Source organism: Aulostomus chinensis, chromosome 11 (genome assembly GCF_037954235.1).
Source record: "Aulostomus chinensis isolate RoL2024-O1b breed Wild chromosome 11, RoL_Achi_v1.0, whole genome shotgun sequence".
NCBI classification, from domain to species: Eukaryota; Metazoa; Chordata; class Actinopteri; order Syngnathiformes; family Aulostomidae; genus Aulostomus; species Aulostomus chinensis.
The window spans coordinates 673,636-686,164 of NC_141330.1; the positions used below are offsets into that span (position 1 = coordinate 673,636).

The 12,529-nt window shown below is 46.3% G+C and overlaps 1 protein-coding gene across 1 annotated transcript in view; it reads left to right on the forward strand.

Moving 5' to 3' along the window:
• Positions 1-175: 175 nt before the first annotated feature.
• The window catches only part of LOC147252756 (collagen alpha-6(VI) chain-like), a 30,172-nt gene continuing 17,818 nt past the window's right edge, over positions 176-12,529 (forward strand). The window contains exons 1-8 of the mRNA XM_086217522.1: positions 176-2,342; positions 3,758-3,862; positions 4,015-4,596; positions 5,343-5,906; positions 6,882-7,496; positions 7,946-8,506; positions 9,447-10,004; positions 11,332-11,910. Of these exons, the coding sequence (XP_086073648.1) occupies positions 3,772-3,862; positions 4,015-4,596; positions 5,343-5,906; positions 6,882-7,496; positions 7,946-8,506; positions 9,447-10,004; positions 11,332-11,910 (3,550 nt within the window). The 5' untranslated portion in view covers positions 176-2,342; positions 3,758-3,771. The remainder of the gene's footprint in view (positions 2,343-3,757; positions 3,863-4,014; positions 4,597-5,342; positions 5,907-6,881; positions 7,497-7,945; positions 8,507-9,446; positions 10,005-11,331; positions 11,911-12,529) is intronic.

Genomic DNA, 12,529 nt, shown 5'->3' on the forward strand with positions numbered 1-12,529 from the left:
GTAACGGAACCTTTGCAGCCTTTCCCTGAATTATTGACACAAGTTCCACCAGAGGTTCTGCAGCTTGCTGGCGATGCAGGGGCAGATCGTCCACCTCCGAACGCTCCAGGTCTTCGTGCCGTGATGGAGAGGGGGGACTGTCAAGTTAAAGCTCGACGTCAGACAGTAAATTAAAACGCTGTAACCGAGCTGCTGTTATCTGATGTGTCAGTGTAAAAGCTGAGTGTTTACTCTGGCGACAGGATGGGAGAGCAGTGGCAGAAGAAGAGATGTGTGAGAGTCACGGCGGATTCGCTGCTCTATGTTCCACCATTGATATGTGAAGCTGAATCTGCCTGGGAACCGCTGGAGCTCAGACTGGGCGGACGCCAACACCAACCTCCCATCAAGGACCTCAGCAAAACATCAGATTTCTTGATTCAAATTGTCTGTAACTTCAGGGAAACTGAAGTCTGTTTCCTATCCAGTGGCCATTCAGGGCTTCGCACGAGGAGTGTGAGGAAATGATTTCTGTAAGATAAAGACTGTGTTTTCACTGTTAGTTCGTACCACAAAATGTCCCAACACACAAGAACAAATTCTCAGAGACGGAGATCTCAAGTTAAGTTTTACTTGCAGCAAGGAGTCCAGGCAAAGTTCTCCATCTGCACCGACCGTCTCAGTGTCTTCCAAACATTTAGTTCCTCCTCTCAGAAGCTTCCCATCACGCCTTTGCTCTCTCTTCATCTTTCAGGCACAGTCACAGGGGAGCGCAGGGACGCTGGCTCCTCACCGTCCAAGGCCTCCCAAACTCTTAGGAGTGGAAGCACAGCCTGGTGCATCCAGCACAAACTTCATTTCTTTGGTCTGAATAAAGGTCGCAACACTATCATACAGGTCATTAGGCTAGAACTTCATGATGATAACACATAAACGTGTCTACGTATTGTGTAACAAGGAGCAAACAGGGACACTCAAAGCCCCCCCTCCTCCCCTCGCTTTTCTCTGAATTCTTCCTTCCCAACCCTTCTGGTCAGAGCTCCACCCCATTTTTTTTTAATCAATGGTGGTACATTCCAGAATGTGTCTGTAACTATAAAGTGTTGCTGCAGCTGTAAAGTATAATGTGGTATTCAAGCAATTTTTTTCAGGTAATTGGATAACGAATATCTTTTGTCTTCTTTCTCAAAAAAATCAATGTTTTATTATTTAAATTAATATCTGGTCAAATTTAAACTCATTTAGTGCCTACAGCTGTCTGTCTGGCGCTGTGATTGACAGTTCATCCGACTGTCTACAGTACTTTGATCGACTGTGTCGAGGGACTGAGACCAGCAGGGCCTCCCGTCCAGTCCTCTGAAGAACCTTTGAGACTTCACTCGTTAACCCAAGTGTCTAATCAGCCAATCACAGCGCAGCAGCTCCCTTCATTTCTGCAGGCAGACGTGGTCACGACGACAGGCTGATCCGACAGAACCACTGCTCGAGTTTTAGACAACAGTTCAGAAACGGTGCCGTTTTCTGGGTGAAAATTGGTGTGAGAGGTGATAGAGGACGGTCAGACCAGCTGAAGAGACCAGGGACAACAGGAACCAGGGAGGTGGGAGAGGGCAGCGCACGCAGAGCAGAACCGGGTCTGGATTTTTGAATGTGTCTTTAGTTATTAACTCTGCTGGTCAAACACAGGCGTTTATTTTGTTTCTGTGGAGGTTAAAGGGGACTGGACCCTGAGTGATGGAGAGCTGCCTGCAGCCCCAGGGCTCACCGTTCCCTCATCCAACTGCTCACTGTCAGGTTGCACCCACTAAAAGTGCATCGCTCCTTGCTGAGAGGCTCAGCTTGTAGCTCCAGTTGTCTGAAGTAGAACCTACAAACTGTGGCTGACTTCATCTTGTGTGTCTCCAGTGTGCTGTCACGAGCTGTCTGTCCCATTTGTATGTTTTCTGATTTGGTTTCAGTGTTCCTTCGTAAATTCTGTGTTTGTGTTAAGCGTATTTACAGATGGCGTCAGAGCTCTGAGGAATTATAACTAATCATCAGTCCTTGATCATTATAGATAAAAACTGGAAATAACATGACATTTTTTGAAGGGACATCCCCCAGAACTTCAATGGACCAGCGATGGCAGCCTGGTCTCAGTCCATTTCCTTGTTTCAGCTTGGCTTCATATAATTGATTTTCCAAGGAAAGACTCGTTGCTTCTGTTGGCTGCCGAGTCGCGCTCTGAACGCTCTTCAGGAGGAGCCTGATGATTCCTCCCCTCCTCCTTCATCCTCCCTCTCAGCATCATCACTGCTGGCAGGAACAAAACAGCAGCTCCCTGCAAAACGGAGGGAGAGCAGGGAGAGCGGCGCTGCAGAGCTGTAAGTACAAACCTCTTTACTGGTCCAGCCTGGCGGGACACATCTGTCCAGCTGTGTCTATTCACGTGTGGAGAGTCAAACGTGACTGAGCTTTGTGTGTGAGCTGTGTTGAATGAGTTGTGGAGATGTCAGGGAGTTCAGAGGTTTGAGACGTGGTGCTGATGGATGTTGCATGCAGATCAGTGAACACGATGGAGGGTTCCTGTGAATGACTGAGTCCTTGGGAATGGCTGAGGGTGCACCCAGGAGCCAAATGTCAGTTGCTCCTACTTGGTTTGCTTCCTTGTGAGCCGAGTCTAAAAACATGCTCGTGACCACCGTGGCAATGGCCAGTTTGGCAGTGACTTAGTGCTGGACCTGCTCCACTTGGAAAGAGTCATGAGAGAACTTTTTTGTTGGGATTTGGTGCCACACAAATAAAACTGACTTGACTTGTAAGATTCCATGTGTTAAAACTTGCAGGATTTTTCCAACCTTTCATTGATTGCGATCAGTCTTCATCGCCACCCCAGCAGCCGCATGTTTTGCCTTCTCTTTCTTCACTATTTGGTTTTAGTAGTCAACTCAAACGTAAGCACGATGGGCTCTATTTTCAGCTTTATTTGACTAAAATTCCATCGTCTGTACCTGACTATGAAAGTGACAAATTTCCAGTGTTCTGCCAACGCGCCTCAGTCCAACATGGATACCTGCATCCCTACATTTGATCTCAACTCTGGAAATTTGTGAGCAACTGTGAAATTAAATGAGAATTCACTTGTCCAGTTTCACGCAGCTGAAGATTTCTTTAACTTTTCCGCATGTGAGGTTAACTTTACACCACAGACGAGTGAAGTTTTGTTCTGTTCATAATCAGTACAGTAGAGAAGAAGTCTGTCTGGAGCACTGGCTGTTGCACAACTCCCTCCAAGGAGCCATCAGCTAAAGTCCATCTGTTTTTCCATTCAACTGTGAAAGTATCGTTGGACTTCAGGGCCTGAAACATCTTCCAGTTACCTACTTACTGAAGTACTGGTTTCGAGGTGACATCAGTTGCCCATGACCACAGGCCAATAACAGCCCTTCCCAGGGACGATCCATGAAACCCTGGAGCTGCGCAGCCCTGAACATTGTCCAGTGCTGAGCGACCCTTCAATGCTCACCAGAAAGATTTGGTTTAGCGCTGTCCTTTAGCTTCGAAATAAAATGACTGAACGAGCTTTTGCATGTGGAGGGCCAACCTGAAATCAGTTATTGCAGCAGTTATTCCATTGAGACGAAAAATGGCTGAATACAACTTCCTTATGACTTGGAGGGGAATGGGAGTTTGGAGTTGATAGTTGACTATTCCGTCATCAGACAACATTTTAGGTTGTGTTTTTAAGGAGAAGAAGGGATGGGATGACAAAACTAACTACATTAAATCTGCATTATAGGAAGAGGGAAAGCCATGAGCCGTGCCAGCATGACGGGAAGTGCAGGTCCTCTGCTCAGCCTCATCCTAGCAGCATGTATCTGTGGCGTGGCTGCTCAGAGAACTGGTAGGCTTTGACCTGAGGCCTCTCACACCTCAATCCAACCCACTACTGATCAACTTGTCATCGCTGCCTTGACTTCCTAAGAGAAAAATTGTGAACTGTGTTTGCTTCATTTACTTTGAAAATCTACTTGCTAATGTTTCCTCCTCCTCCAGAATGTGAAAACGCCACCTTAGGCGACATCATCTTCCTGGTCGATAACTCGGACAGCATAAAGCAGAACCAGTTCAAGGAGGGCCGATCATTCCTCCGCAGCATCATCCAGGGCCTTCATATCGGCCCCGACAGAATCCGGGTCGGCCTGCTGCAGTATGCTGATGAGCCTCATCAGGAGTTCTTACTGAAGGATCACATGGACCAGCAGGCCTTGCTGGACGCGCTGGAGAGTTCACCCCGCCGGAAAGGAAAGACGAACACGGGTAAGGCCATTGAATACCTACAGACCCAGTACCTGACGAAGGAGGCTGGGAGCCGAGCCAGTGAGAAGGTGCCTCAGCTTGTGGTGTTCATCACGGATGGAAAGTCCACAGACGACGTGAAAGGACCCGCCCTGCAGCTGAAAAAAAATAAAGTCACAGTGTTTGGCATCTTGGTGGGAAAGATCGTCTCAAGTACATTTGAGTCTGTTACCACGTTCCCCCCGGACCGCTACCTGCTCACTGCTGAGAGCTACCAAGCCCTACAGGAGCAGGGGGGCCCTTTCCTGCAAACTATGTGCGGCATTATGGAGAGGGAAGGTAAGGAAACGCTTCAGTTGTGTGCTTGTTCATTTGCAGTGTCAGAGTCTCTAAACAAGAACGGCATGGCTGAGCTCAGGCCAGTTAGAAGGGTTTGATAGGGAAGTGGCTCCTGTTGGACTGCAAACGCCTCATCCCTGCGTTGGTCTAATAGACTCATCTGGTTTATCTGCTAATTGTTCAAAATTTGTTTGGGCTTTTCCAGAATCCTCCTGTCTGCCCTTTCTTGACAAATAATTTTTTCTTGTCTGATCAAAGGACAACCTACAAAAAAATTCCTGAAGTATTCAGATTACCTGGAGAAATGCTGATGCAACCCTTAACGACATGTACACAATTCAAATACGAATCAGTCAAAGGTTTGCCTTTAGAGCCCGAGCGGCTGTTGGAGCTTGTTTCAATGCTGAGCTGAGACTCGAGACGCAGAGCTGCCAGAGGCATGCGGTGGCGCACAGGTGATCTGCAAGCCACAGGTTTTCAATCGTCATCAAAATCCAGTTCACACAAAAGAGTGAGTGATTCCAGGCTTCATGTCGGTGCCCACAGACCACAGGATCACTTTCTGGTTTCACCTTTCCAACACTCAGTTGGACTTGGGGTCAGATCACCAGTAGATGGAGATGTGTGCACAGATTGAGTTGGTTTCTTGCCCCAGTTGTGAAAGTTGAGCTTGCAGGCTGTCTGGTTGCCTGACCGGCCGACTCCATGGTGCTGTAATGAGGTATTTGTTCGTGTTTGTTTTCCAGCTTCGGCCAACAGGTTTGTAGATTTCTTCTTCCTGGTGGACAGCGGCATACCTGATGGACGTTTCGCTAAATTCAAGGAAAACTTTTTAAAATTCATTGATGAGCACAACATTGGCCCATTTGCCAGTAAAATTGGTTTGGCCCAGTACGGTGCGGATATCAAGGTTGAGTTCTACCTTGGTACTAACCCAACCAAGCTCCAAATCCAGAAAGCTGTCAATGGTTTTCAACTTCATCGACCGCAACCCAACCAACCTCGCAAGCTGGGCAGCGCCTTGGAGCACACCAGGAAGAACTTCTTCACCAGCGATACGGGGGGGCGAGCCCACCTGGGCTCCCAGCAGGTCCTGGTGGTCGTGAGTGGAAAAGACAGTGATGACTCTTTTTACAAACAATCCCGGGCCATCAAAACAGAAGGAATTTATATAGTTGGGATGAGTGAAGGAGCTTCGTTGAAGGAAATGAACCAGTTGGCCAGTCCTAATTTTGGAGTTATTGGAGAAATGGGATTCGATCTTTTAGCGAGCGTCCTGATTGATGGGTTCAAGGAGACTCTTCCTGAAGGTGAGATCAACAGAACTAAAGTAATCAGCCGCACTTCTCTTGAGTGTTGTTCATGGCCTCATGTTGAGCTTTGCGATCTATTTCCTACCGTCAGACAAGCGATTTATTTATCAGACGCAGCCTGATTTATATTAATTGCCATGATTCTCCTGGTAATTCCTTGGAGCTGAGATCTTGTGAATTTCCCTGTCGTGGGACTAATAAAGGAATATCTTATCTCAATCCATAACTTGTACACAAATTTTACATGTCATTGTTAGCCAGGGTCTAAATGGAGAGAAGCCTGGAGGAGTTGTGGAAAATTGACCTGCAAGTGAGCGTGTAGTTGATTCACTTAAAATGATCTGAGAAAACGACACAGCTTGTCTCTAATTTAGCTGAATACACCAGTAAATGTAGCCACGCGTTTGTTTTCTGAATACCAGCTTCAGGTGCTTGTTCATGACACATTGCTACTCATGAAACCTGGTTCCTTTCCTCATGAGTGAAAGTTGTGGTGATGTAGTAGAACCCTGGTGAGCCTTTCAAAGCCTCTTATAGAATAAGAACACTTTTTTTTTTTTTTTTTTGCGTTTCAGTTTTATGTTTATTGCAAAAATAAAATGCAGTGATGTTTGTCATTAATATATTTCAAAAAGTAACACTTCAAACATCATGTTGTTGGAACTAAAGCAGAATGCTGTGTCTTTCACTCCTCCAAGTCCGGATATCTTGCAGCTAGCATGAGCATAGCTTTGGGAGGCGACAGTGTAGCTTGGAAATCATGGCAGAGGCTCTCAGAAGGGAGCATTTAAGGAGGAGGTTAAAAAAAGAATACATGACCCTTTTTTTTTTTTTTACCACAGTCAACTTGTAGCAGGTCTGTTTGTTAGAAAGGGCTCATAAGACTGAATAGTAGGGACTTTGTTGCTAAGTGTTTTTTCCTGTCATAGTTGCCATCCTCAGTGACTCTAACTAATGACACTCTTCTCATAGATTGCAGAGTTGCCAATGTGGCAGACCTCGTCTTCATTGTTGATGAGTCCGACAGCATCGGAAAACTCAACTTCCAGCTGATAAGCACATTCCTGTCCTCAACTGTTGGCAGCCTGAATATCAGTCAAGCAAAAGTTCGAGTTGGAATTGTGACGTACAGCCACAAGTCCAAAGCGCATGTCCACCTCAACACCTTCGACGATCAGGCAGAACTCCAGTTTTTCATCAGGAACCTTCCCTACTCCGGGGGTGGGAGGCTCACTGGAGAGGCCCTGAACTTTGCTCAAAAGGAAATTTTCTCTCAGAAAAATGGCAGCAGGAAGGGGGCTCAGCAGGTGGCGGTGCTGATCACAGCTGGGAAATCCGAGGACGATGTTGGCGAAGCAGCGTTACGCCTCCGTCGCAGTGGTGTGACTGTTTATGCTGTTGGAGTCAAAGATGCAGATGAGGCTGAACTGATGGAGGTGGTGTCCCACCCCACCAGCAGGCACGTGTTTCTTGCGGGCAGTTTCACAGAGCTGAAACCTCTGAAGCTGGACCTGCTGAATATCCTCTGCAGCAACATCATCCGCCAGGCCGTCACGTTCAGTTCCAGAAAAACAGACATCAAAGAAGGTTTGAACCAGAAGTTCTTGCTCTTCGCTCAAGTTCCTACAGCAACAAGACAGACAAGTTCACTCAGCCCTCATGTTTGAAAGTGTGTAAGGAAAGTGAAGGAGAATTGAAATTCCTCTGAAACTAGGGTTTTTGCAGCAGTAACTAAATGGTAATAAATATCTAGTTGGATGTACACTGCCTGCTGCAGTCTGCTCCTCTGCGGTGTTACCGTCTGTATTTCTGTCCTCTACATTACATTTTCACTCCCAGCTAGAGTAGCATTAGCATCTGCAAGCAGCAGGGGTCAGTCCAGTCACCTAATATTGCCATTTGTTTTGTTCTGATGTGAAGCAAAGCTTGTTCAGTGTTGGCCAGCGTGGCAGTTATCACTGCTCGTGCTTCAATTGTCAGGTTCAATCTTACCTCTTTTGACTGCACGGAAACTCACAACTGTTTTCCCTCTTTAGCTTGTGCGGAAATGGATGAAGCAGATATCGTCTTCCTGGTTGACCACTCAGGAAGCATTGGGCATGAGGACCTCAGTTCCTTGAAGAAATTAATCATAGAATTCCTTCACACATTCCGTATTGGATCACAACATTTTCGCATAGGGCTTGTGAAATTCTCAGTTTCACACTCTGTGGTATTTGACCTAATGACCTACGAGGATGCTATCTCGATGGAGAAAGCCATGGAGGATGAGTGGTATGTTGATGGAGGGACAGAGACAGGGGGAGCTCTGCACTCCATTGAACACCTCTTTGAGGCAGCGAGGATCAAACGTGGTCACAAAGTCCCAGAGTACCTGATTGTCATCACTGATGGGAGTTTTACGGATGACGTCAAAGCTCCTGCAAAGAAACTGAGGGAGCAGGGCATCATCACCTATGCCATCGGCGTGAAAGATGTAAAAACAACGGAGCTGCACAAGATTGCCGGTGACCCAAAGAGAAGTTTCTTTGTCTCCAATTATGATTCCCTGCCATTCCTCCATGATGGTATTACGACTGCCATATGCACACCAGACGGTAAGCACTAACTTTGAAAGCTTGTCTACTAAATGGACAGATGAGGTGAAGCCAGGACTTTGTCTTATTACAGAAAGAAGATGACATTTAAAGGAACACCAACCCTCTGAGAAATCATCCCCAGAGACAGACAAGAAATCGGTTAGCTTAACTGAATGGCTGGTAGCGGGTGGGAATGGTTAGCATCAACTAGCTCAGGTCCAGGCTAGTTAGCTTAGCCCAATGGCTGGTAGTGGGTGGGAATGGTTAGCATCAATTAGCTCAGGTCCAGGCTAGTTAGCTTAGCCCAATGGCTGGTAGTGGGTGGGAATGGTTGGCATCAACTAGCTCAAGTCCAGGCTAGTTAGCTTAGCCCAATGGCTGGTAGTGGGTGGAAGTGTTAGCATCAGCTAGCTCAGGTCCAGGATGCTGGTGTGTCCAGCAGGAATCCTCCTCCTCATCATCATCAGTAGCAGCAGTCGCTCTTCTAGTCCTCAACAAATGTTGGGTTCTGTTGACCCAAGTTCCAGTGGAGCTTTGGAGGTGCTGCGTCAAATCACTGCGCCCAGTCAGGAAAGTAGTTCTGGCTCTTTGTCTTGGTGAAATCCTCCTGTATGCTCCACAGTACTCTGACCTATGGCCCTGAGTCAGTGTGGATTTGATGCAGGGGCTAAACCAGCTTAATGCAGCATAGAGGAGAGAAGGACCTCTGTCTCTGAACACGATAGACAATAACTGACTATCCATGAAAGTTGAATCTCCTTGCACAGCAGCAGTATTCTGTGGTCCCAGCCAGGGAGAGTCCCTGAAGGCATCATCAGTTTGACTGAGAGAAAACAGATGAGTCCAAGTCAAACATCTGGCTAGATGCTAGACTATTTTGCTGTTGAGTCACCATCTTGTGACACTCTTGTCCTGGAGTGCAACATGACACTAACATGTATGTGCTCTGTGTCTGCAGCTTGCCAAGACATACCAATGGACATCATTTTCTTAACTGCAAGCTCTGAGAGTATCTCAAGGCAAGACTTTGAAAAAATCAAAGACTTCCTGAAATCTATGGTTAGCCAGTCCAACATTGGGCGGAACAACGTCCATGCTGGTGTTATGCAGTTCAGCACCAATCAAAAACTAGAGTTCGGCCTCCAAGACTTTTACAACAAAGAGAGAATGCTGAAGGCCATCAGTGACATCCAGCAGATGAATGAAGGCTTCAACATGGGAGAGGCTCTCACAGAGGTATCAAAGTATTTTGATGAAGTCAGAGGGGGGCGTCCTGGTCTGAGGCAGAGGCTGGTGGTGATCACCGATGGACAGGCTCACGATGATGTCACAAGTCCCGCTGCTGCTCTGAGGGACAAGGGAGTGGTGATCTATACCATCGGAGTCTTGGATGCCAACACCGCCCAGCTGATGGAGATCAGCCGGTCACGTGATAAAGTCTTTGTTGAGAGGGACTTTGATGCATTGCAGGACTTGGAGAGCCAAGTAGCTCTGGATCTCTGCGATCCCGGGAGAGGTGAGTGTCTCCTTAACAGGACTTCTGAGGAATTAAATTTGAATCCATTGCCAGTCCATGAAACACAAGGTTTTCCAGCTTATAAAAGCATTGCACTGTGGTGTGTAAATGGAGAAGTGGAGTTCATTTACTTGAGAAAAAAAATATCTGTTCTTAATTAACAATGTAATTATCTCATTTATTCAGAATAGCTGAACAGTCTCAGTCCTGTGAGGAGTTCTCAAGCTGAAGACACATTTGTTGCTGCTTACGTCTGAATCCTCATAGCAGCTGGCCAACATGAGGCAGTCAGAGTTTCTGTGTTTCCTTATTGTGCTCTGAGAAGAGTCACATGACCATCTGAACCAATCTCAGCTTGAAGAAGCTAATTGATCTGGACCCTCTGAGGGCTGGGCCTAAAGGTGTGCAGGCAGGTAAATGGTTCAGCTGCTCTGGCCTCCTTCAGCTTTTCATTTATGGGGTTCCTCTGTCCCACGTCCTCCAGAAGGCCCTGCCTGGCTCTTTGCTGCAGTTGTAATGGCCAATTAATAACACAAACCCTGTTCAGTGGATCTGCTTTGGTTCCAAACCCCAGGCAGCGTGAAATTCAGAGATCCTCACAGTTAGTGTAGTTTCTCCCAGGGGTAAGATGACGGCATGGCTGACTTCAGTGCCAGTGGGCCAGTGCCGTGTCTTTAGCGCTATTGGATGGTTGTTTTTCAGGGTTTAGCCAATTTGCAGCAACAGCTGGGGCTTTAGAATTTCCCATGGGATTTTAAGTTTCTTGTGGGATTTAGATTTCCTGTCTTTCTAACATTTTTTCGGACTAAAATGAGATTTTTTTTTTTAAAGGAAAAAAAATCAGCTCCCTTTGTTTTCACTGGATTAATGAAGTAATTAAGTTGTTAATTTGGGGGGGGGGGAAACAGCGATTTCTTTTTCTCAAGTGACTGCAATTCACTTCCATAGCTAAATGATTGACAGAAAGTTAATCTGAAATTGAAGCTGCAGTGATGATCGGGGCTTCGCACCTTTGTGGACTCCCACAAATCTCATGACAGAGAAACTGCATCCCTGGCTGGGTAATATGGTGCCAGACTGGCAACATCAATGTATTAACTAAAATGAGGTTGTGATATTGGAACGTTCCCATTGGCCAGCCCAGTCCCCAGCAACAGAAACCAGCAGCTCTTGGCTTGAAGGGGCGGTGCCCACAGAATGCCATTAAGCGCTTCATCCACCTCCGTCCTCACATAAACTTTACATTGATAGTTTGGGTTTTTTGGTCTCAACAGCACAATGAGAACTAATCACCTGCTTTGCTGTTTGTCTTTTTCTCTGTGGCTAGACTGTAAGAAGACACAAAAAGCAGACATTATCTTCCTGGTGGACGGCTCCACAAGCATAACTACAACTGAGTTCAAAAGCATGCAGAAGTTTATGCAGTCAGTGGTGAACCAAACAACTGTTGGGAAGAGTCAGACGCGGTTTGGGGTCATCCTCTTTGCCAATGATTCCAAGTCTCATTTCACTCTTAACTCATACGAGTCAAAGCGAGACGTTCTTCAAGCAATAAAGAATCTGGAGAAACCAAATGGAGACACCTACACTGGGAAGGCCTTGGAATACTCTTTAAAGTTCTTCGGTGCTACACATGGCGGCCGGGCAGATCTCAAGGTGCCCCAGATCCTCGTGGTGATTACAGACGGCGAAGCCACCAAACCTGAGAATCTGAAGGCGCCATCTGATGAGCTGCGAAAACACGGAATCCGTGTCTTTAGTATTGGAGTGAGAAACGCCAGCAGGCATGAATTGGCGATCATGGCTGGTGGTGACACATCCAAAGTGTTTTTTGTGTACAATTTTAAAGCCCTGGAGACTCTTTTCAAGGACATCTCTAAAGCCTTCTGCAAGACCACCAAGCCAGGTAAGAGCTGCCATGTTAGGGACCTTCCTAAATCTTGTCAGCCATACATTGTGTGAAGAAAAAGTAGCAATTCCAAAAAATATCCTTAAAAATGAAAGCTGTTTGCAACACTTGAGTGTTGCTGCTGTCATAATGATGGCCTTTCTTCAAATGGTGGTGATGTAGCCTCAGGTACAGGGTGCCCAAAGTGAAAATTCTGTTACAATTTTCTAGCTGATATGTTTTCAACATTTAGCTCACTTTCCTCACATTGGAGACAGAAATTCATGTAAAACATGTTATATGTAATTGCCAAATATATGTTCATATATAAAAGTTAAATCTAAATGTGTCACCAAGTGTACAGCTAAATATTTAGAAAATATTCAAACCAGGAAACCACACCACTGCAGTGGCCTCAAATAGCGTGACCCCGCCCACACCTCTGACCTTGCATCATGGGATCAATAACGTTAGAGGACACGAGGTTGAACGCAGTTGTTTTAATTTTAAGTTCTTGATGCACGAGGATCGAACAATCGACCCTTCAGTTGCTAGACAGTCACTCTGCCTCTGAGCCACACCACCCGCTAATGTGATAGGGCCATACTTTTAGTCCATTTTGTATGTCACTCAACAT